General features: G+C 44.6%; 1 protein-coding gene across 8 annotated transcripts in view; it reads left to right on the top strand.

Annotated features, from left to right (window-relative positions):
• Positions 1 to 26,332, top strand: part of LOC138262033 (phosphatidylinositol-binding clathrin assembly protein-like) — a 464,917-nt gene that overhangs the window by 416,796 nt on the left and 21,789 nt on the right. For all 8 annotated transcript variants that reach the window (XM_069211744.1, XM_069211714.1, XM_069211706.1 and 5 more), the window contains one exon: positions 16,794 to 16,901. In XM_069211744.1, the coding sequence (XP_069067845.1) occupies positions 16,794 to 16,901 (108 nt within the window). The remainder of the gene's footprint in view (positions 1 to 16,793; positions 16,902 to 26,332) is intronic.

The following is a 26,332-nucleotide window of genomic DNA, read 5'->3' as shown; positions in this document are numbered from 1 at the left end:
ACCTGAATTGATTCCAAATCCTGCAAACGGCGTTCATTTGGTGAATTAGAGAAACCTGTGCGATCACTAGAACAGGTTACCTTAAGTATGTTTTTCTTCAGAATCCCCTTCAAACGCCTCTGCCAACAGGGATCCGGTTGTGAATTCCATGCATTCTGCACGTCATGAAGCCATTAAACTGTGCATTACTGAAGCAGGCTTAATGCAATTTGTCAGAAAGCTGCTAAAAGAGCTATTAATGCTTCTGAAAAATGGTATGTGTACTGATGTCTAGGCAGCCCTGGGATGCATCGCTCAGTCTTTAGATTACTTGACAAACTTAGCCCTTAAAATTCAACTGGCCTGGGTAGCGCAACCTACATTGCTAATTGATGGTACGTATTGTTGTTCCTGTCGGTTTATATAAAGCTCTGTGCCCAGCATTGCACTGAATATCACTGTGCATATTTCTAATAGATTCAAGCGCCTGCTTATTCTGAACACAACCAGATAGCTAACCTTCACAGTATTTTGACCCTATTACACTATCCTGACAACACGATTCTAGGAGTCACTAAGATGAAAAGACCAACTAAATAGCCATAACAAATTAAGTGTAGTTCACCTCACTGGATCACTGAACTGTCCAGCCGTGTTCTGAGAGTACTTCTGAAGACCTGTGTGAATGCCACAAAAATGTACTTCCTTTGCAGCAGTTGGCATGGGAAACAATCCCATATAAATGGCGTCATGCATGACTGTTCATCTGGTCAAAGATCTTGGGCCATCATGGGCAGGCGGTATGTTGGGCTGTCTGTTGTAAACCTTGCATGTATGTATGTAATCTTTCAATGAAAATTTTTAGATGCCACCAAAAAGAACAGAGAGGTTTTCCTATGGAGTAACCCATCTGCTGCTTTAATAAATGTCACATCAGTCAGTGCTCAAACAAATCAACACATCAATCAACATCAGAACTACCTGATGCTGTGTGAGAGGCCCATGACCTCAAGAAAATTATTTTTAGTCATTGTTGTGGAGTACTTGAGACTTCTGGTGAAAATAAAGATATTTTCCATGACACAGATGGTCGAATTTCTTGTACTGGGCTGAATAATCAATGCACCGTCCTTTTCTGAAATAGACAACACAGGTATTTAACCCCTGTTCAGTGGTCGTGTGCACACTGGATTTTTCATCTACTTCCCATGGCACACAAGAAGATAATGTTAGTTTCAAGCAAGAAATTTGTGAATCAAGCCTTATGTACAGTGTTTTTAGACTACCCAGCACAGCCACTGGCTCCTCACACAACTTAATAACCTTTTAAGAGGTTTCCTCCACACATGCTAAGGACAGACGTACATAGATTGGGAAGGTAAAGATATTAAAGAAACTCATGTCTCTCAGTATTTATTCACTAAGTGCTCTACCTGCTTTTGAGGAACTGACAACACACCACCCACATTTTAGCATAACAGTTCCAAACAACCATAGCAATATCAAATCTAAAGCTAGCAACTTACAAGAGTACTTTTATAGCCAAGGAGAAAAGGCATTTATCAAATACCTTCAACTATCAGTCTCATATACCCAGTTCTGGCTTGTAAATTTGTTCAGTTAGGCATTCATTAAATAATGAAGCTCGTCTGGTGACTCACACCACACATCAAAGACATGGCAAGTAAAAACTGGATTCTAAACCTGAAGTGTAATGTTAAGTAAAAAGTAAGTTAAACCTTTTTCATTACCAGAGAAATACTGCAGTGTAGCTGTAGATTGTAATTTGAAGCATGAGCATGCTCCTTATTGAAAATTAAATTAAATGTAAACAATGCAGATTCATCACCTTTGAATATTCCCATGCGCCAGCATTCCATGGAAGCTTTTTTGATAGCTGTGCCATCTCGACGGGGGTGTCGACACCAGTACGGCTCAGCACACCAAACCTCTGACATCACTGGGCCCATAAAAAGCCTGCATCCTTGTGCTGACATCGGTTCCCTTTTTCACACACCTTCAGCGCGTAATATTTTTTTTAATACTCTCCGTTAGGGAATTATCAAATTTTCTACATTTTTTCTCTTAGAAATTGCTGTGTTTTGGAAAAAAGTAATCACCTCGAAAGTTGGGTTTTAATCCCTGGAAGGATTTAGGGTTATGTATCCATTACTGACCCTTATGACGTTTGTCTATGGTGTTTAAGTCCGGATCATGATGTTGATGCCTGTCCAGGTGCCAAACAATGAATCTGAAGACACTAAAGGAGAAGAAGGCAATTGTTTATGGCAAGAGCAAAGGACGAGAAAAGAGGTCTTCACAAGTCTCATCAGAAATCCAGGTCTCCGTCTCTTCATTCTTCGAAGTCGGCGAGGAAAGAGCACAAGAAGAACTAGGTCATGAGTTACAGAGTAGCTTGGCAAAGGACAAGTCACTGACTCCATAAATAAGTCTTGAAGAAACATTTTCAGTAGGTCACACCAACTCCATGCCCGTCACCACTTCTGACTTAAGCTGTGGTACAGAGCAAGACGCCGCTTTAGTATTCAGTTCCTCTGCCACTACAGGATCAAGTGTACCCAACTCTGTTAAACATTTTTAATAGGGCGATGGCCCCATCTGGTGTGCCTGCAGGCCCCATCTGGTGCTCCTGTAGGCCCTGATGGGACCGTCGAAGTAGTCCTTGGGAGGCTTTTCCCCGCCTCACCAGCAGGCGCCATTTATACTGATGACCCAGATAACCTGGCTGACTCTGGTGCTGACGGCCTGCAGCCAAACCCTCCATAACCACCCAACCCTGCGCCATGCACAGCCTTTGGCCATGCGTGGCTCAACCCCACTAATGTAGCGTTTGTTTGGTTAGTGGAAATCTGATCATATTGCTGTGCATCAAGAACGTGTCTCCAAAATCGCTGGGAAACACTCTTTGGGAGGGGAGTTCCTTTTTAGTAAGCTGTTCATCTTCCTTGGAAAAAGGAGGGGAAGAAATTGCATATCACTAATGCATATGGGGCAAGGCCAAAAAGGTGGGACTTCTAGGCCATTTTCCATACTTGTACTTATATAAAAGGGATAACACTATCTCTGGTTTCAACATCAGATAAAAAGAAAAAACCCACACGCCACACTCACTACATGAGATGTTGCGCTAAAAAAAGGCAAGAATGCAAATACCTTCTTCAATATTTAATAACTTTTCACAGTGGAAATACAGAAAAAACATACCTGCTTTGCCTTAGCCATGCCCATGAAGTTAGAATGATTTAATACTTTAAAGAAGTGGAGCTTCAATTTGGGCACCAGCTTTATTTTTGTTTGTGAGTGCTTCCTGTTGAGGTGTAATTTCTGTGAAATGAGCTTTGTGCCAGAATGAATCCTGCCCTGCGTATGTATCCAATATAAATATGCAGGGCAGGATTCATTATTTTTTTTATTTGTCGGGGAGCCTCAAGGCCGCAAGACATTGTAAGTGCAGGGTAGCCATAAAGAGTATATGGTCTGGGAGTCTGTCAGTTACGAACTCCACAGTTCCATAATGTCTTCACTGAAATCCGGGAAGTTTAATATCAAACTTCTCAGCATAATAAATGCACACTGGTTGCCAGGGTGGGATGTATTGTAAAATACACCCAGAGGGCATCTTAGAGATGCCCCCAAATACCAGTTCCTCTCCTAGTGCTAGGCTGACCAGTTTCTGCCAGCCTGCCACAACCAGAAAAGTTTCTGGCCACATGGGGTGAGTGCCTTTGTCATTCTGTCGCCAGGAACAAAGCCTGTACTGGGTACTGCAGGAACTGTAACACCTGGCGGTGAGCCTCAAAGGCTCATGCCTTTTGTTACAGCATCCCAGCTAGTGGAGATGCCCGCCCCTCCGGCCACTGCCCCCACTTTTGGTGGCAAGGCTGGAGGAGATAATGAGGAAAACAACGAGGGGCCACCCACCAGTCAGGACAGCCCCTAAGGTGCCATGAGCTGAGGTGACTCCTGCCGTTAGAAATCCTGGATCCTGAGATTTGAGGATTCCCCCAATAGGAATTGGGATGTGTCCCCCTCCCCTCAGGGAGGAGTCAGAAAGAGGGTGTAGCCACCCTCCAGGACAGTAGCCATTGGCTACTGCCCCCCAGACCTATACACACCCATAAATGTAGTATTTAGGGGTGACCTTGAACCCAGGAAATCAGATTCCTGCAATCTGAAGAAAGAAGGACTGCTGACCTGAAAGCCCGGCAGAGGCGACAACTGACTTGGCCCCAGCCCTACCGGCCTGTGTCCAAACTCAAAGAACCTGCACAGCGACGCATCCGACAGGGACCAGGGACTCGGAGGACTGCCGTGAACCCGAAATACCAAGAAACTCCAGAGAACATCGGCACTGTTCAAAAACTGCAACAACTTTGCAACTTCAAAGAAACTTTCAAAGAACTCTCTCTTCCCGCCGGAAGCCTGAGACTTCACACACTGCACCGGATGCCCCCGGCTCGAGCTCCAGAGAACTAACACCGCAGAGAGGACTCCCAGGTGACTATGACGACGTGAGTAACCGGAGTTGACCCCGCTGAACCCGCACAGCGACGCTTGGAGAGGATCCAGAGGTTCCCCCTGACTGTGACTGCCTGGTAACAAGGAACCCGACGCCTGGACCAAGCACTGCACCCGCAGCCCCACAAGACCATGAGGGAACCACCTTCCAGTGCAGGAGTGACCAGCAGGCGGCCCTCATCCTAGCCCAGTCGGTGGCTGGCCCGAGAAGCCCCCCTGTGCCCTCCCTGCATCGCCTAAATGATCCCCGGGTCCCTCCATTGCTTTCAATAGCAAACCGATGCCTACTTTGCATACTGCACCCGGCCACCCCTCTGCCGCTGAGGGTGTGTTTTGTGTGCCTGTATGTGTCGTTCCCCCTGACCCCCCCACCCCCAGTGCTCTACAAACCCCCCCCTGGTTGGCTCCCCGAGGACGCAGGAGCTTACCTGTAAGCAGACTAGGAACGGAGCACCCCTGTTTTTCATAGGCGCCTATGTGTTTTTGGCCCTCCATTGACCTTTGCACCTGACCAGCACTATGTTGCTGGTGCGGTGACTTTGGACCAAGCAGGGCGGTGTGGGGTCGTGGACCCTTTGTCATGAGGCTCTGCGTCTTTGAATATGGCTGGAACAACAGGGTATAACCCTGGTGGTTGAACACCTGGCAGGTTCTCTGAACGCCAAGGCAGACGAACTCGGCCAGCGATGCCTAGCGGATCGTGAATGGTATCTCCATACGGAGGTGGCGCAGGGGGTCTTTCAGCAGTGGGGAGAGCCTTGGTTATATCTGTTCCCCTCCACAGAGAACGCTCAATGTCAGCAGTATTTCACATTGGAGTTTCCAAGGCGGCAGTCGCTCAGCAATGCTTTTTGTCACAAGTGGATTTCAGGTCTCCTATACACATTTCTGCCCAGAGTTCTCAAGAAGATTAAGAATGACTGGGCCCAAGTCATCTTGGTGGCTCCGGATTGGGCACGAAGAGTCTGGTATCCCGAGCTACTCAAAATGAGCATCAATCCTTCGATCAGGCTGCCCCTTCGAGAGGACCTTCTGTTGCAGCTGCAGGGGAGGGTTCTCCACCCGAACCTGTCAGCTCTGCGCCTTCATGCGTGGAAATTTAGCGGCAGCAGTTGATGGCCTTTGACCTTCCTCCTGAAGTCTGTATGGTTATTTTGGCAGCCAGGCGTCCCTCCACTAAAACTGTATATGTCTGCCGTTCAAAACACTTTGTATATTATTGTACAGATAGGTCTATTGACCCTCTTTCTGCTTCTCTTTCTGACATTCTTCTCTTCATTCTGTCTCTAGCCCACCAGGATTCTACCTTAGGGATGCTAAAGGGCTATCTTTCTTCCTTATCGGCATTTCTTCGGCTGCTTGACCAGCCTTCTTTGTTCAAACCTCCCATTGTACATAGATTCCTCAAAGAGCTTGTTCATATGGTTCCCTCTACGCCGTTTATTATGCCTCAATGGGACATAAATCTTGTCCTCACATTTCTCATGTGTGCTCCCTTCAAGCCTTTGCACAACTGTCCCCTCCGGCTGCTCACCATCAAGACAGCCTTCCTAGTGGCAATAACATCTTCCAGGAGGGTGATTGAGATGCAAGCACTGTTATCAAAGCCACCATATCTCACTATCCATTCAGATAAAGTGGTTCTCAGAACTTGTGCCTCTTGTCCCCAAGGCAGTGAACCCCATTTAATCTGGGTCAGAACATCACCCTGCCCCACCTTCTTTGCTCTACCGCACCCCTCTAAAGAAGAGGAGCAACTCCATCGACTGGACCCAAAAAGAGCATTGTCGTTCTACCTTGACCGCACTAAATAGTTCCAGGTGGATGACCAACTCTTTGTGGGTACGTTGGAGCAAAGAAGGGTCGGGCAGTGCATAAGTGAACCATTTCGCACTGGGTCGTTCTCTGCATTAAGATATGCTACGCATTGGCTAGGAAACATCCTCCTGAGGGCTTGCAGGCTCATTCTACCAGGGGCATAGCTGCTACCACTGCGCAAGCTAGAGGCGTACCAGTCCTGGAGATCTGTCAGGGGGCAGCGTGGGCGTCTTTGCACACATTTGCAAAACATTACTGCCTGGACAGTCAGATACGAAGGTACGGGTACTTTGCTCGTTCAGTCCTACAGGACTTTTTAGTGTAAGGAGTACTATCCACAGCCCACTGCCAGGAGGTTATGGCTTGGGTATTTATTCAAAGGTAAGGAATCTGCAGCTAGAAGTCTCTATCAGATGAACAAGTTACTTACCTTCGCTAACGCATTATCTGGTAGAGACTCTTATCTAGCTGCAAATTCCTTACACCCACCCATGTCTCCCCGCTCTGTGGATATGACTAGTAGGGTTAGGGTTTCTCCCTTTTCAAGGCCCTAGTTTTGCACTGACAAATGTTGGTTCTCTCCATGACTGCACTTCTGGCATGGAAGTTTTGTGTATAAAAGAGCTGACGTACGCGCGCCGAGGTGGCGTCTATATAGAGGACCTTGATGTCACAGACTGCTCCAACAGCGCTGACGAAGCCAGTTGGAACCGGACGACGCACGCAGAACCGAACGACGCCACCCGGCAGCGCACGCAGGGTATTGCCCAGCAAAATGATTCCGGATTCGAAGTTGACGCCAGGGAATTCAAAGGTAAGGAATCTGCAGCTCGATAGTCTCTACCCGATAATGCGTTACCGAAGGTAAGTAACTTGTTCTTTATGACATCATCCAATGAATGCATACATAATGACTGGTAACTGCTATATTAATTCTCTACCTAATTTTGTACAGCCTGTGTCTAGCTAATGGATTTCAGTGTTTACAGAACACATGTGCTTCTAATGCATCATGGGTGTGCAGAGGTTTTGAACATGATTAAAGGTTTTTATTATTGAGTAACTGCGTGCATGTGACAGTTGTAGACTTGTGTCCAGTATGTTCCACACAAGTTTTTTAGTTCTGCACAAGAGGTTTCCAACAGGGCAAAGATTCTACGTAGTACTGACTATTAACTATATTGAGGTACTGAGCATTTCAAGTAGTCTAGAGGTTTTAGACCGAATTGTCATTACATGACTGCTTCTACATAAAATATAAGACTGTGCACACCCATAAACATGTTCTTGTTTAGGGTTACAAATGGGCTATCTGCAAAGTTTTCACCACGGTGTGAAGGCTGCAGGTGGTATGATTTTAGCACCGTCAGACTTTAGTTATATTAAGTGAATAGCCTATCTTTGGACACGTTTTGCATATAGTGAACACTGTTGTTAGTAGCAAATTTCTATTACTCTCTGGTGTATTTCTCAAACGTGTTTCTCTCTCTGCAAACAGTGTGGTACAGAGTTAACTAGCCCCAGAGAGTCAACACTGTTCATGGCATGTGTGACTAGATACACATGCTGTGCATACTTCCAACATCCAGTGTTGGACTCTGACATATACAACTTGTTTCTTTTCAAAGTAAGTATTGTGAGTCACAAGACCTAGTGTCTCCACCTATTAGTGGATTTGCGCATGGGTATCTGCTCCATTGTTAGATTTCTTATTCCCCCCACATGGAGGGCGAAAATAGAAATGAAGCATAAAATACTATAAAGATGCCCATGTAGAGCAAAGTATTCAAGATAACTAAAGGAAGGAATATCTGCAACAACGTCAAGTGACTGGGATGGAGGGTGGGCGCATGTGAATCTACAGCACGTCAGGCCATGAACAGATGCTTACAGGGAAAGTAACATTTTCCAGTTGTGGCATGTGTGGCTGTAGATACACATGCTGTGCATAGACTGTGAAGTAGTCTTCCTTTAAGCGATGGCTAACCTCAAGATACTACATATTGCAATAGTGCACCACTTTAGTTGTATCTAAAACAGTCCAATCACTCAATATCGTCTCTTTTTTCTTTTCTTAACTTCATAACATCATCAGCCAACGCGTTTCGTCCTCAACACAGGACTTCTTCAGGTCTTTTTTTTAGTCAATTTTTTAAGTCAATTTCTATCATGTTGTTTTATGGCTGTTCACATCACTAATTTCACTGTCGCATTGTGTTGCCTACATTGGGCATTGTAACTTCTTGTAGTATCAATACTGTGCCTTTCATAGACGCAAGGACTGACGTTGCCGAAGCGTGAGTTTGAAAATTCTGAAGATGTTGCAGAAGATTGGAAAAGGATAGATAGAGCAACTTGACAACTCTAGCTTATTGTCTGTCCAGGCCTTGCGCACAGTGGTGTTTTGTAAAGGTATGAGGGGTGGATCAAGGAGCTGCTTTACATATGTATGGTAGTAGTATATTACCTAAGGAAACCATAGTTTCTTTAGCAGAACAGGTTTGTATGCATTTGACCAACCATCGTACAACCCGTGCCTTGTAAATGGAACACTCTTTGTGTGGCTTGGATTAAGACACAAAAAGCTTTTGTCTTGTGGAAAGATTTTGTTTTGTCAATGTAGTACATAAGTGCTCTCTTGACCTCTAGTGTATGTAGAGTGCGTTCCGGTACAGTCTTTGGGTGTGGAAAGAAGATTAGGACCTTGATTGTTTGGTTAATGTGAAAGCTTTAGACTACCTTAGGAAGGAATCTTGGATTATATAACTATAATGTCGCTTTAACCTTTGGTTTTTTATTTTTCAATTAATTTATTTATTTATTTTGTAATGTAAAGTAATATTTTATCTCCAAGTCACATATACCAAGGAGAATGGCTTTCATGATAGTGTATGAGAAGAGACTGCTCTGTCCGCTAATACCTTAATATTGAGTGATATCTAGCTTAATAGGCTGTGATGAGGGACTAGTTTCTCTCTTTATACTAATCCCCAGAATGACAGGTGTATATAGTAGGCTGTGAGGAAGTGATGGCGCCTCTGCTAAAATCTGTCTTAAAAAATGAGTCTGCATATTAGAGTGTAAGAAGGAACGGCTCTCTGCTCAGTGCTCACTCAAGGAAAACAGTTGTTTTGCATTGTGAGGATGTGGGGAAGGACTGGCCTCTCTGCTGAGACATCTCTTTTGGATGACGGGTGTGGGGAGGATCTGGCCTCTCTGTTGTAACCTCTCCCTTGGTTGATGGGTGTGCATAATACAATGTGGGAAGGGACTGGTCTCGTCCCTGAGACCTTTCTCAGGGATGACTTGTACGCATAGTAGGAAATGGAGAGGTGCTGACCTCTCCATTGACAGCTACCCACTAACATTCCTTCACAGGAAGTCAATCATGCATGGTAGTGTATGGGGAGTACTGGCCTTTCCACTGAGAACATTGTACATAGTGTCAAGTGAGCATATTAGGGTATAAAGATGAACTAACTCTACAGTGGCAGTCCTCCCTAGGCATACAATTTTGCATAGTACAGTGGAAGGAGATTTTGTCTACGCCTCCATGTTTTTTGTCCGCCACCCTACGAAAGTCCCAACTATCTTTCATCATGCTACTTATGCCTTACAGACTTCCCCTCAGTTACTATGAGGACAAGATTCCTTGATTGTACCACCTTATACGCTTTTTTTTTTTTTTACTTCATTCTCACAACACCAGCAATATTTTTTATAATAAACACTAATGGCAGCCATTTCATTTCTAAACCTTCAACAGCCAGCCAGTCAGAGTGCTCATTCCAGTGGGACTCGTGGGAGGATCTTGCGGGAGTGAGATGCCTGACAGGAATAAGCGGGCTCTTGACCAGTTTTATTATTCTTTTCCTTAAGTTCATCAGGCCTCCTGCAAAGCTAACTGTCCAGATATACAAATATTTTTTTTAACTACTGAACGGATTTACACCAGATCACAAAAATCTAGCTTTTTGCCAAATTTAGTGTAATTCCCTTCAGCAGTTTTAGCAGTAGCACTGTCTAAAATGCCTATAGAAAATGCATGGGTATTTTGCGTTTTGGGGACCGACCCCCCCCCCCCCCCCCCCCCCCTTTTCTTGCCCTCCCACTTGACAGATCAACCCAAAACTTTCCCTGCACAAAGTAGGTAAAAAAGAGCACTTTTTGGGAAGGTTTTGTGAAGATTTGTCAAACAGCACAGCACTTAAGTTTTAAACAAAGCAAAAAATACATTTCCTATGGAAACTCTGACCTAACTGTCCAGTGTCAGCCACCAATGGAATATAAAATCCATTTTGGAGTGAGAGTTTTGATGGATGCCTGACAGTCACCATATGTAGCACTTGTTCATTTAAAAAACATCACCAGTGAAAACTTTGCACTTTAATAATTTCTCTTGTTAAAGTGTGATTAAATAGGCAAAAGTTAATGTTTTACAATTTTCATTTTCACAGATATCCAAATATTAGGTACGTCATAAAAAAATAAACATTTTCAGCTATTTATGAAGAAATCAAGGGAAAGCCGGTTCAGTTTGTGCTCCCAATGGCATTCCCAGTCTTAATTGTTAGCGAAAATGTACTATTAAGACGTCCACCACCAAAGAAAAAGCATAGAGGTGCTTTTTACGTCTTAAGCGCAGGTATAAATATACGCCTCAGATATGATCAGTGTAAGACAGGGCACTCCCTCTGCTGGGCTTTAAGCAAATACAGGGAGTGCAGAATTATTAGGCAAATGAGTATTTTGACCACATCATCCTCTTTATGCATGTTGTCTTACTCCAAGCTGTATAGGCTCGAAAGCCTACTACCAATTAAGCATATTAGGTGATGTGCATCTCTGTAATGAGAAGGGGTGTGGTCTAATGACATCAACACCCTATATCAGGTGTGCATAATTATTAGGCAACTTCCTTTCCTTTGGCAAAATGGGTCAAAAGAAGGACTTGACAGGCTCAGAAAAGTCAAAAATAGTGAGATATCTTGCAGAGGGATGCAGCACTCTTAAAATTGCAAAGCTTCTGAAGCGTGATCATGGAACAATCAAGCGTTTCATTCAAAATAGTCAACAGGGTCGCAAGAAGCGTGTGGAAAAACCAAGGTGCAAAATAACTGCCCATGAACTGAGAAAAGTCAAGCGTGCAGCTGCCACGATGCCACTTGCCACCAGTTTGGCCATATTTCAGAGCTGCAACATCACTGGAGTGCCCAAAAGCACAAGGTGTGCAATACTCAGAGACATGGCCAAGGTAAGAAAGGCTGAAAGACGACCACCACTGAACAAGACACACAAGCTGAAACGTCAAGACTGGGCCAAGAAATATCTCAAGACTGATTTTTCTAAGGTTTAATGGACTGATGAAATGAGAGTGAGTCTTGATGGGCCAGATGGATGGGCCCGTGGCTGGATTGGTAAAGGGCAGAGAGCTCCAGTCCGACTCAGACGCCAGCAAGGTGGAGGTGGAGTACTGGTTTGGGCTGGTATCATCAAAGATGAGCTTGTGGGGCCTTTTCGGGTTGAGGATGGAGTCAAGCTCAACTCCCAGTCCTACTGCCAGTTCCTGGAAGACACCTTCTTCAAGCAGTGGTACAGGAAGAAGTCTGCATCCTTCAAGAAAAACATGATTTTCATGCAGGACAATGCTCCATCACACGCGTCCAAGTACTCCACAGCGTGGCTGGCAAGAAAGGGTATAAAAGAAGGAAATCTAATGACATGGCCTCCTTGTTCACCTGATCTGAACCCCATTGAGAACCTGTGGTCCATCATCAAATGTGAGATTTACAAGGAGGGAAAACAGTACACCTCTCTGAACAGTGTCTGGGAGGCTGTGGTTGCTGCTGCACGCAATGTTGATGGTGAACAGATCAAAACACTGACAGAATCCATGGATGGCAGGCTTTTGAGTGTCCTTGCAAAGAAAGGTGGCTATATTGGTCACTGATTTGTTTTTGTTTTGTTTTTGAATGTCAGAAATGTATATTTGTGAATGTTGAGATGTTATATTGGTTTCACTGGTAATAATAAATAATTGAAATGGGTATATATTTTTTTTTGTTAAGTTGCCTAATAATTATGCACAGTGATAGTCACCTGCACACACAGATATCCCCCTAACATAGCTAAAACTAAAAACAAACTAAAAACTACTTCCAAAAATATTCAGCTTTGATATTAATGAGTTTTTTGGGTTCATTGAGAACATGGTTGTTGTTCAATAATAAAATTAATCCTCAAAAATACAACTTGCCTAATAATTCTGCACTCCCTGTATATATATTTAAAAAAAAAAAATATATATATATATATATACACACACACACACACACACACACACACACACACGTATATATATTTTTCCCTAAGTTCAAGCAAGGTCAGCAGTGGAAGGCTACAGGTCATCCAATTAGAACAATTTGAGACTGAAATTGACCCATTCTCGCTCATACCTATGAATAAGCCGTCCAACCTGGAGCAGAGAAGTGAGATAAAACACAACACCAACCAATCTTGAGGAAGGGTTGCCCCAAATCCATCTCTGTATATTGGAAACTATAGTTCTACCTACAGACAGCTAGAGCTGTCTGCAGCAGAGACTATGTAATATACAGGGAGTGCAGAATTATTAGGCAAGTTGTATTTTTGAGGATTCATTTTATTATTGAACAACAACCATGTTCTCAATGAACCCAAAAAACTCATTAATATCAAAGCTGAATATTTTTGGAAGTAGTTTTTAGTTTGTTTTTAGTTTTAGCTATGTTAGGGGGATATCTGTGTGTGCAGGTGACTATTACTGTGCATAATTATTAGGCAACTCAACAAAAAACAAATATATACCCATTTCAATTATTTATTATTACCAGTGAAACCAATCTAACATCTCAACATTCACAAATATACATTTCTGACATTCAAAAACAAAACAAAAACAAATCAGTGAGCAATATAGCCACCTTTCTTTGCAAGGACACTCAAAAGCCTGCCATCCATGGATTCTGTCAGTGTTTTGATCTGTTCACCATCAACATTGCGTGCAGCAGCAACCACAGCCTCCCAGACACTGTTCAGAGAGGTGTACTGTTTTCCCTCCTTGTAAATCTCACATTTGATGATGGACCACAGGTTCTCAATGGGGTTCAGATCAGGTGAACAAGGAGGCCATGTCATTAGATTTCCTTCTTTTATACCCTTTCTTGCCAGCCACGCTGTGGAGTACTTGGACGCGTGTGATGGAGCATTGCCCTGCATGAAAATCATGTTTTTCTTGAAGGATGCAGGCTTCTTCCTGTACCACTGCTTGAAGAAGGTGTCTTCCAGGAACTGGCAGTAGGACTGGGAGTTGAGCTTGACTCCATCCTCAACCCGAAAAGGCCCCACAAGCTCATCTTTGATGATACCAGCCCAAACCAGTACTCCACCTCCACCTTGCTGGCGTCTGAGTCGGACTGGAGCTCTCTGCCCTTTACCAATCCAGCCACGGGCCCATCCATCTGGCCCATCAAGACTCACTCTCATTTCATCAGTCCATAAAACCTATAAAAATCAGTCTTGAGATATTTCTTGGCCCAGTCTTGACGTTTCAGCTTGTGTGTCTTGTTCAGTGGTGGTCGTCTTTCAGCCTTTCTTACCTTGGCCATGTCTCTGAGTATTGCACACCTTGTGCTTTTGGGCACTCCAGTGATGTTGCAGCTCTGAAATATGGCCAAACTGGTGGCAAGTGGCATCGTGGCAGCTGCACGCTTGACTTTTCTCAGTTCATGGGCAGTTATTTTGCGCCTTGGTTTTTCCACACGCTTCTTGCGACCCTGTTGACTATTTTGAATGAAATGCTTGATTGTTCGATGATCACGCTTCAGAAGCTTTGCAATTTTAAGAGTGCTGCATCCCTCTGCAAGATATCTCACTATTTTTGACTTTTCTGAGCCTGTCAAGTCCTTCTTTTGACCCATTTTGCCAAAGGAAAGGAAGTTGCCTAATAATTATGCACATCTGATATAGGGTGTTGATGTCATTAGACCACACCCCTTCTCATTACAGAGATGCACATCACCTAATATGCTTAATTGGTAGTAGGCTTTCGAGCCTATACAGCTTGGAGTAAGACAACATGCATAAAGAGGATGATGTGGTCAAAATACTAATTTGCCTAATAATTCTGCACTCCCTGTATATATTGGTCATAAATGAATACTGGTGACACTTTTTGTATGACCTACACATGTGTCATTATAGTAGCAAGTGACTTGAGCCTATACTTCGGATTGGTTGAGTGAATGTGCATGTTGGAGTATTACCAGCATGCTTTCTCAAGCATGCACCCCTGCTCTGAGTAAGTTTCTGGTTTCTAACCCTTTTTTTAATCTTATGGCCCCAGCATACACAATCGTGTGCATGCTAAGGACTATTGAGCTATGAAATGAGATCAAGACTGAATTCATCACAGCATATGGTTGTGTATATGGCACTCTCCTTGAGATAATTAGTACAATTTAGTTACCTATTGAGGATTTCTTAAGGCAGATCTCAGTACCTTTCTTTCCACGCCACCAGACGCGGATCCAGAGCTGCTTCTCATCTCTCAGAGACCCTTTCCTCAATATATATTTTTTTTGTCTCGCACAAAAAAATAAATTCAGCGTACAAGTGATGTCATCCTCGAAGACAACAGGGTTTATACCCTGTAAGTAATGTCACAAACAGATATCTGTGACAGAGCCTCACCAGGTTTGCTTGTGATGTCGGTGGTTCAGCCATGACTCCAAGACCTGCAGAGACTGCGCATTGATGAACCTGAAGGCAACTTTGTCACTATGCGTAAGATGACGCAGCAGCAGAACCGCTCCAAGGCTGGGTCCCGCTCCTGTTCTCGGAGTTGGCAGAGCTGCTCCACAGTCCAGGCTTCGTTGCACTTAAAGTCATCGAGTAAGCATTAAAAAAACGCAAGAAATCAAAGCAAAGTTCCTTTCCCACACCCTTGATGATGCGTTTGGGAGGCGCTAGCCATCCTGCTTTCACTTCCTAAGTCGGCCAAGTTCGAAGCCAATTCTGCAGCTAGTCATGGCAGGGCCCAAGTTTCAGAGGCCTTCAGCCACTCTGCTTCTGTTTGAAGAGTTCCTCGCAGCTATGCTCTGGCTGTTAGGATTTCTACCTACTCCCTTTGGCAACCCAGTGTTGAGTGGCCTTTCACCTGGAGTACTGCCAGCGAGTTTGCCTTCAGCACCATCTGCACCCTCTGAGACCATTCTGCCCGGTGCCCCAGTTCCACGTCAGTCAAACCATCATCCTGCTGGTGTTCTATGCTCCGCCTCATCCTCCTCAGGAAGAGGAGGAGGAGGAGGAGGAGGAGGAGAAGGAGAGACTCCATCACTTGAACCCCAAACAAACTCTCAGTTTCTGCATTAATCATACCAAAGACGACCAGGTGGACAATCAGCCTCCAGAAGGACAGCGTATCACTCTACCAGGGCCAAATCTGCTTCTACTGCGCCACCACGCAGACATATACCTGGCTGCTAAATGGGTGTCACTCCATATGTTCAGAAAGCAGTATTACCTTGACTGGCAAATCTGCTGAGAAGAGCACTTTGCCCTATCAGTCCTGCACGACTTTCTGGTTTGAGTCCATTGACTGCCCACCTCCAATTACGTACTGCTTTAGTATCTATTCAAAAGGTGAGGAATCTGCACCTAGATGTCTCTATCAGAAGAACAAGTTATTTACCTTTGGTAACACTTCTTCTGGTAGAGACTTGATTTAGCTGTAGATTCTGACTCTCCCATCTTCCCTGTTCTGGGATTGAACTCTACTCATTAATGAGATACCGAGTCTAACAATCTGCACACTGCTCTATCAATTTGCTTTTGGGCTCCATGTCTGGGGTGCAGATAGTCTCAAAAGCAATTGATGCAGTCAGTGCAAAGGGGTGGCGCCTATATGAGCCCTATACGTCACTTCTGGAGTGGAATATTGTCAGTGTGGAGCCTCACGGTACCACCTTCTGGCACACAGAGCTACTATGAAACATTTTCTGAATACAGTCTTACTCTTAGGGAATATATAAAAGGTGATGAATTTGTGGCTAGATAGTCTCTACCAGGAAGAGTGTTGCCAAAGGTAAGCAATTTGTTCTTGGTTCAGCAACTCATATTTTACATTGCTTTTATCCCGCAACTCTTCTACCATTCAATATTTCATTGGCGAGAAAAAGCATTTTCATCAGTTAGTTTTCACTATATGTAGAACATTTTAAATATAATCGACACCAATGAATTGTATTAGGTTTTGCAACATAGTGCAAAAAAATGCATTACATTTAAGCAGGATATATGGACTTGATGACCTACACAGTGAGGGCCACTTTGTTAAATTGTTTATCACTTTATCTATCTTTCTAGTCATTTAATAAAACATGTTGGGTGTCCTTAAGGTTTTCACTTTCTTTCTGCAGGTACCCACCCAAATTGGAGCACCACCTCTAATGGCACCGCAACCAATTATTTACACACAACCAGGTTTAAGGCCAACAAATCCTTTTGCCTCAGTCTCTGGAGCGCAGGTAACTGCAGTTTGTGTTTTTTTTTGTAGTGCAAACCAGGCTGTTTTAAACATTTTAATAATGTGCAGTTATCATAATATTAAAAAACAAACATGCACAAGTCAGCTGCAATACATGGGCATGAGTTAAAAGTACTTATAATTGGGATATTGATGTCAGTGTTTTTTTCCATGGCTATGGAAGCTCATCTAGGGCCAGATGTATTAACCATTTCAACAGCCGCAAACTCGGAGTAGGTGTTTGCAACTGCTAAAATGTTTTTTCTTCTGCACTCATCCCGTTTTAGGAGTCAGAAATGTTTTGCCGACTCCTAAAATGGAATTCTGAATGGATACTGGGTCGTTATCTGGAAGGGCGTGCTGTCAGATGTGCCATCTCAGTATCTAATGTATCAATATTTTCCGACCACAACTCAGTTGCAAAATATTGATTTCTGATGGATACTTCTCCCTTCATATTTCTCACCTGTTGAATAAACGCAGGCCTCAGGATGGATCTCAAAGCTCTATGGCGCTGGCATGACATTGGGAGACAAAACTGAAGGCATACAGAGCCTCAGTGCGACAACATGGATTCCCCTTTATACGCGCCTTCAACACAGATCCGGAGTTTGCTTTCTGAGTGAGAGTTTGTGTGAGAATTCTTCACACAGTTAAAAAAAAAAAAAATAGTGCAATGATTTATTTCCCTTGAAGCATTCAGGCTTTTCAAGCCTTGTAGGGACTGTGAGGGCCAGATGTTCATCACAACCCCCAACTCTATTTGTCGCCAGAGTTAGTTGCAATGGAATCATCAGACCTGCCACTTGGCTTTTCCAAGTGCCGTGGCTGGAGTCGACCTTCGAGCCACCAGGCCATCCGCCAACATCGAAATACCTGGATTTTCCGGCACTGACTTCTGATCCTTCAGTTTTTCTCAACACTATGTTTGGCATCATTGCATGGGCGACAGCCCCCTCTCACGCACCTTCAGGTTCAATTTGGCCATATTGCATACCCCTGTTTATGCCTTTTGCCGCAGAGCCATTCACAGCCTCACATCCGGCTCCCACCATTGGTCAGGTACTCCTCTGATTCTAGAGCAGTGATGCCATCACTGCCGTAACTGGCTCTGCCCCCGAGGCCATCAGAGTCAGACCTGATGGTGCCATTTCAGGATCTCACTGTAGCAAAAGCAGTACCACAACGCAGATCCATAAGAGAGACCATGCAAATTATCATGGCCCTCACCTACTGACACGAATCATACATCCTCCCAACTCTGCCAGTGCCTAAAGGCGGTCACTGAGTGGTTGTCTGCAAGCTGTCTAAAACCTAATGGGGAAAGGACTGTTTCTGGTGGTCGGAAATAACCCCGAAAGATGTATGGATCTCACCTGGCCAGGATATCAGGAGAATCGTCCCAAGCATACCCAGGCAGTGAAGAGTCTTGTCTTCTGGATAGAGGGCAAGCGTAACATGAAAATGCAGGCCCAGAAACTGGTGAGGTTCTGCTTTAACACTATAAGAACTCTTAGAAGAATACTGCAGTGGCTTCCTCTGCCCACTAAGAATGGTAGTTCAGGGTTTAATCTGTTCTAGGCTAGACTATGGTAACTCCCTTCATATAAGAAGTCCAAAATATGTCATCAAAAGACTTCAAGTAGTCCAGTGTGCTGCCACCAAGTTTGTACAGAAAACTCCCAAACATCAATCAGCTAGCCCAGCATTGGCAGCCTTGCACTGGCTGCCAATTCAGAAAAGGATTTATTTCAAGGCCTTATTCATTTCCCATTGGATAATACATGGAAGAGGCCCATCTATTATCCGGAAATGGATCTCACCCTTCGTCCCTTGGAGACCACTGCAGTCAGAGACATATGGGCGTCTGAGAGTACCCAAAATCAGTTGAGTGAGATATGTTGGCCGCTCATTTGAATACCTAGTACCCACCCTTTGGAAGAATCTCTCTATGGACTTGAAATCCCAACAGTTAGAAGGGAGGTTCAGGACAAAACCTGTTTGTTCTTAAGCCCTGTAATGTTCCAAGGTGCATGTGATATTTAGCTGGTGTGGTTGCTTCAGCGCTGGGACAGCCCTGTAATGTTAGCTAGTGTGGTTGCTTCAGAGCTGGGAAGCCCGATTGAGTAGCTATGCGCTTTACAAAAAAACATCATAATCGAACAGGCCAAAAGATTGATAGAGGAAGAGGCATAACGCATGATGGCATGACCTATGGCGAAATGATCAACATACTCTTCAGCTCAGTGTCTGATCTCCTCAGTTTATATGGAGTGGGGGAAGCCCCTTTGTTGGCATCTCCTCAGTCAGTAATCTTTATACTTCCTTGGAAATGGAAATAGACTTCGCGTCAGACCCTCCACCCCTAAAACGTGCATCCTTCCACATAGTTAAGAAAGCTGCAGAGGTGCTAGACTTGTCACTTCCCTCTGTGGACATCAACACTAATATCCTAACAGAGGTCCTCCTACCTTCGAAAGACCTTGGAGTGCTAGCTCCCTGTTAAAATTGCCCTATGGGAACCAGTCCTGGCAGCGTGGTAGAAGCCTGCTTCGGTGCCAACAGTGAAAAGATTAGTGGCAAGGTGCTATCATTTAGCACCATCCTTCCTGTCCACTCACCCATCTCCGGAGAACCTAGTTATTCAAACATCTGGAAGTTTGGCATTAAAATGTTTTGAACGCCACTTGCCACTTAGTGGGGTATACTCGTGCCCTACGCGACATGGTCCAACTTGCCCTCCCCGAGGTCCCTGATGATATGAAGGCTCATTTTAAGAGTTCATCAAAGATGGCTAGAATGCTTCATGCCACAACATTAGGTTCCACTTTGATACTGCGGACTTGGAGACCTGAACTGAAACAACAGTTCTCAGTAGCGGACTGCTGTCATGCATGAATTCGCATTTCTGCGTTCTATACATATGCCAAGGCCAGCCTCATAAACCTACCTTTTCATGGCAGCCACCTATAAAGCAGACTCAGCTCTGGAGCAATTTAAGGCTAGCAAGGCAACAGCCAAGTACTTAGAACTCCAAATCCCTCAATACCAGTCCACTCCGATGCAGGCACATCAACCCCAAAGCCCTTGGGTTAAACAATACAGAAATGGAGCAGGTAAAGGCTGTGGATCCCTCCAGTCAGCCTCCTGCTCCTCGTCAGCACCACAAGGAAAGCAGGCCTAGTTTGCATCTGACAGTGTACCAGGAGCCTATGAGGAGGCTGTGTATCCTTCTACAAACCTGGAAAGCAAATTAGTTAGGACCAGTTACTCCTTCAGATAATTGAAGGGGGGGTATTCCCTACCCTTACTTCAGTTCATACTTTCCTTCCCCACCAATGCTCTCCTCCCTTTCCAAAGACCATTTTTCCATCTTAAAGCAAGAAGTGGAAGTTCTCTTTCTGAAAGGAGCAGTGAAGGCAATGCCAACACAAGAGATTGGCCAAGGTTGCTGTTTGTGTTACTTCCTAGTCCCCAAGAAGGAAGGCCTACCTCCAGTTCTAGACCTCAAGGTCCAGCACCTCTACCTCAGTAAGGACCTGTTCAAGATTCTTGAGGTCCTATTGGCATTTGAAGTAGATGACTGGATGGTGTCACTTGATTTGCAGGATACATACTTCCACATCCCAATTATGCAGTCACGCTAGAAGTACTACTTTTTGTATCGGGTTCTACCCATTACCAATTTGCAGTACTCCCATTTGGTTTGACATCAGCACCTCAAGTCTTCACTAAGGTCATGGCGGTGGTTGCACCAGGGGTTGTCCTGGACATCTCCGCCAAGTGGGTCACTATTCAGGTGGACTTGTTTGCCGCCTCAGAATATGTTCAGTGCCAACAGTTGTGCCACCGCCAGTATTTGTTGACTGGAGCTTTGAATACACACTTGTGTTGAGGTGGAACATTTGGCTGCATTGCGTGTTTTCTCCCATACCTTTGACTCCTCAGATTCCTCCACAAAATCTGTTTATTCTGAGAGATTGATCGATTCCGTTTCATGGTGTGCAGACAACAGAATGGACCCTTTACGAACCGGACTATCCATGATCCTTCAGTTTGCACATGCAATAGCTTCTGTAAAAGGTATTCAGCTGCATTGTTGTCAGTCTTCAGTCTCCCAGACCCATCCTTGTTCCAGTTCCCTTATTGTAATGAGATTTCTTAAAGGGTTGACCAATTCCCTTATTATGTAAATCTTTTTTTGACATTTTTGAGGGGATCTCGATTTGAGCCCCTTCCGGCAGACTGTCAGTTATGAACTCCACAGTTCCATAATGGCTATAATGAAATCTGGGATGTTTGGTATCAAACTTCTCAGCACAATAAATGCACACTGATGCCAGTGTGTGATTTATTGAAAATGCACACAGAGGGCATCTTAGAGATGCCCCCTGTATACCAGTCCAATTCCTAGTGTTAGGCTGACCAGTTCCAGCCAGCCTGCCACAACCAGACAGGTTTCTGGCCACATGGGGTGAGTGCCTTTGTCACTCTGTGGCCAGGAACAAAGCCTGCAGTGGGTACTACAGGAACTGTAACACCTGGCGGTGAGCCTCAAAGGCTCATGCCTTTTGTTACAGCACCCCAGGGTATCCCAGCTAGTGGAGATGCACGCCCCTCTGGACACAGCCCCCACTTTTGGCGGCAAGTCCAGAGGAGACAGTGAGAAAAACAAGAAGTCACCCACCAGTCAGGACAGCCCCTAAGGTGTCCTGAGCTGAGGTGACCCCTGCCTTAGGAAATCCTCCATCTTGTTTTGGACGATTCCCTCCTATAGGATTAGGGATGTGCCCCCCTCCCCACAGGGAGGAGGAACAAAGAGGGTGTAGCCACCCTCCAAGACAGAAGCCATTGGCTTCTGCCCCCAGACCTAAACACACCCCTAAATTGAGTATTTAGGGGCTACCCTGAACCAGGAAATCAGATTCCTGCAACCTGAAACAAGAAAGACTGCTGACCTGAAAGCCCTGCAAAGATGACGGAGATGACAATGGACTTGGCCCCTGCCCTATTGGCCTGTCTCCAGACTCAAAGAACCTGCACAGTGATGTATCCAGCGGGACCAGAGACCTCTGAGGACTCAGAGGACTGACAAGCACCTTAAGGACCGAGAACTCTTGAGGATAGCGGCTCTGTCCAAAACTTGCAACAAAAAAAACATCTTTAAAGAGACTCCAGCCTCACTCCGGAACCGTGAGTCTCCACATTCTGCACCCGATGCCCCCCAGCTTGTGTCCAGAAGAACCAACACCGCAGAGAGGACCTCTAGGCGACTCCAATGACATGGACACCCTGAGTCGACCTCCCTGCACCCCAACAGCGACGCCTGCAGAGAGGATCCAGAGGCTCCCCCTGACCGCGACTGTCCAGTAACAAAGGAACCAGACACCTGGAAGAAGCACTGCACCCACAGCCCCCAGGAGCGAGAGGAACCAACTACCAGTGCAGGAGTGACCAGCAGGCAGCCCTCATCCTAGCCCAGTCGGTGGCTGGCCCGAGAAGCCCCCCTGTGACCTGCCTGCATCGCCAGAGTGACCCCAGGGTCTCTCCATTGATTCCTACCTACAACCAGACACCTACTTTACACACTGCACCTGTTTGCGCCCCCCCCCCCTCCGTCCTCTGCAAAAAACCCTGGTCTGCTCCCCGAGGGCGCAGACTGGAACCGGAGCACCCCTGGTCTCCATAGGCGCCTATGCTATTTGGGACCTACTTTGACCTCTCCACCTGACGAGCTCTGTGTTGCTGGTGCTTGGTGTTTTGGGTCGTCTTGAACACCCAACGGTGGGCTGCCTATGCCCAGGAGACTGAACTTGTAAGTGCTTTACTTACCTGAGAAACTAACCAATACTTACCTCCCCCAGGAACTGTTGATTTTTACACTGTCCACTTTCAAAATAGCTTATTGCCATTTTTACCAAAACTGTGTACATTACTGTTTTAATTCAAAGTTCCATACTTACCTGTGTGAAGCACCTTACAATTTATGTACTTACCTAAATTCTGAATCTTGTGGTTCTGAAATAAATTAAGAAAATATTTTTCTATATAAAAACCTATTGGCCTGGAGTTAAGTCTTTGTGTGTTCTCATTTATTGCCTGTGTGTGTGTACACCAAATGCTTAACACTACCCTCTGACAATCCTACTGCCATTATCAACCTCTAAGGGGAACCCTTGGACTCTGTGCACACTATCTCTCACTTTGAGATAGTATATACAGAGCCAACTTCCTACAATATTCACATGGAGATACAGTGGACCCCTGGGACGTATATGACCTAGATCCTATACCACTAAATGACCCAGATCTCTATCCATCGAAACCTTCACCACCAGAGGATACTATGGCTTACACTCAGGTCCTTTCTAGAGCAGCTGCATACCATAGAGTTCAGATGCATGCTGAGCCTTTGGAGGAGGATTTTCTTTTTAACACATTGTCCTCCACTCACTCACACTACCAGTGTTTACCAATTGTGCCTGGTCTGCTTAGACATGCTGATGACATATTTAAGGGACCTGTCAAAGCTAGGGTTTTAACCCCAAGAATAGATAAAAAATATAAGCCTGCGCCAACCAACCCAGTTTATATCACACAACAGCTACCACCAGACTCTATTGTAGTCAGTGCTGCAAGGAAAAGGGCCAATAGCCAATTTTCATGGGAATACTCCCCCTGACAAGGAAAGCAGAAAGTTTGATGCGGCTGGTAAGAGGGTAGCTACACAAGCAGCTAACCAATGGCGTATTGCCAATTCCCAAGCCCTGTTAGCAAGATATAACAGGGCACACTGGGATGAAATACAAGAAGTCTTGCAATATTTACCGAAAGAGCATTAAAAAAAGAGCACAACAAATTGTTGAAGAGGGACAAGCAATCACCAGTAACCAAATTAGATCTGCCTTTGACGCAGCCGATGCTGCAGCTAGAAGTATAAACACTAGCATAACAATTCGTAGGCATGCATGGTTAAGATCTTCTGGGTTTAAACCGGAAATACAGCAGGCAGTGCTTAACATGCCCTTTGATAGGGAGCATCTATTTGGACCTGGGGTTGACACAACTATTGAAAAACTCAGGAAAGACTCTGACACTGCAAAAGCCATGGGAGCCCCTTTATACCACACCTTACCGGGATTCCTTTCGCAAACAGCGGTTGAGGGGAAGTTTCAAACCTCAAACTACAGAGGCTTCCACCACACAGCCTAAATAAACCCAGCAGTATTATCCAAGAGGATCATTTAGAGGCTGTTACAGAGGTCAACACTTTAGAGCCAGAGGCAAATTTCAAACCTCAGAGTGTCACCACCACTCCCCCAAAACAATGACTTCTTCAACATCCCACAATCCCACAAAACTCCTGTGGGAAGAATACTGCAACAATTCCACTCTCACTGGCAAAACATCACCACAGATCAGTGGGTGCTTTCAATGAACCACAATGGTTACTGCCTAGAGCTCATTTCTACTCCTCCAAACATCTCCCCTTGCTCTCACACACTCTCCCCAGAACACAATGTTCTGCTAAAGCCAGAGGTGCAATCTCGATTACTAAAAGAAGTAGTAGAAACGGTTCCAATATCACAACAGGGAACAGGGGTATGTTCACTATATTTCCTCATACCAAAAAAGGATGGTACTTTCAGACCCATTCTGGATCTCAGTCCTCTAAATCTTTATATCTGTCAGAACATTTTCACATGGTAACTCTGCAGGACGTAATTCCCCTACTACAAAAACAAGATTACATGACAACCTTAGATCTCAAAGATGCTTACTTACATATTCCCATACATCCAGCTCATCGCAAATACCTAAGATTTGTAATAGCAGGAAAACACTATAAATTCAAAGTACTTCCCTTCGGCATTAGAACAGCTCCAAGGGTTTTCACAAAATGCCTAGCTGTAGTAGCAGCTCACCTAAGAAGACAACACATACATGTCTTTCCTCATCTAGACGATTGGCTAATAAAATCAAGCAACATTATACAATGCCAGCAACATACTCAATACAAAATAGATACCCTAGACAAATTAGGGTTCACAATTAATTACCAGAAATCACATCTTCAACCAGCACAGGTTCAACCTTACCTAGGTGCTATTCTCAATACCCAAAAAGCCTTAGCCTACCCAAATGCACAAAGGATACAGGCTTCTCAAAACCTCATATCACAAATACAGCCCAATCAAACATAAACTGTAAGATTTATCATGAAACTATTGGGAATAATGGCATCATGCATAGCAATAGTACTCATTCAAGACTAAACATGAGAACACTGCAACAGTGTCTCTCCCAAAAATGGTCTCAAGCACAGGGTCAATTACAGGATCTCGTGTTGCTAGACCGTCAAACTCACACATCTCTGCAATGGTGGAATCAAAACAACTTAATAAAAGTTCAGTCATTTCATGACCCTGTGCTTCAGACCATAATAACAGATGCGTCAATGACAGGGTGGCGGGCGCTCATCTCAACACCCTAACCATACAAGGGGAATGGAATACAACGCAGTTAATTTATCACATAAACCATTGTTAGCTGTGTTTCTCACCCTAAAAGCTTTTCAACCTCTACTCAGACACAAAACAGTCTTAATAAAAACCAACAATATGACAACATTGTATTATCTCAAGAAACAGGGAGGAACACTCATCTCAATTGTCCCTTCTAGCCCAAACAGTATGGAAATGGGCAATTCACAATCGGATTTACTTGCTAGCGGAGTACATCACTGGATACACAACCAGCTAGCAGACCTACTAAGCAGGACACAGCAACAAATACACAAATGGGAAATTCACTCTCTGGTACTTCAGCAGTAGTTTCAGATTTGGGGAACACCAGACATAGACCTTTTAGCACCAAGTGAAAACGCAAAATGCCAAAACTTCGCATCCAGACACCCACACCCTCTGTGCAAGGGCAATGCTCTATGGATCAACTAGTCAGGGACATTAGCTTACGCTTTTCCCCCTCTCCCATTAATTCCAGTTCTGGTCAACAAACTGCGTCACACCTCTCTCACTATGATACTCGTAGCTCCCCCATGGGCACGACAGCACTGGTACACAACACTCCTAGATCTGTCAGTAGTACTACATCGCAAACTTCCAAACAGACCAGATCTGTTAACACAACACAGAACAATGGTCCAACCAGGCATCCCAATCCCAGTGTTCTCAACTTAGCGATTTGGCTCCTGAAGTCATAGAATTTGGATATTTACACCTTCCATTAGAATGTATGGAAGTTCTAAAGCACGCAAACCTACAACTAAATAACGCTATGCAACCAAGTGGAAACTGTTTGTTTGCTACTGTCAGCCCAAAAATATAGACCCACTTAAAGCATCAATACAGGATATTGTATGCTACCTGCTTCATTTACAAAAACTGCTATAATCAGCATACCCACAAACCA

The sequence above is a fragment of the Pleurodeles waltl genome, chromosome 2_1, assembly GCF_031143425.1.
Source record: "Pleurodeles waltl isolate 20211129_DDA chromosome 2_1, aPleWal1.hap1.20221129, whole genome shotgun sequence".
Classification (NCBI taxonomy): Eukaryota; Metazoa; Chordata; class Amphibia; order Caudata; family Salamandridae; genus Pleurodeles; species Pleurodeles waltl.
Note: the sequence above shows the minus strand (reverse complement) of the source record. Positions and strands in the feature narration are given on the sequence as shown.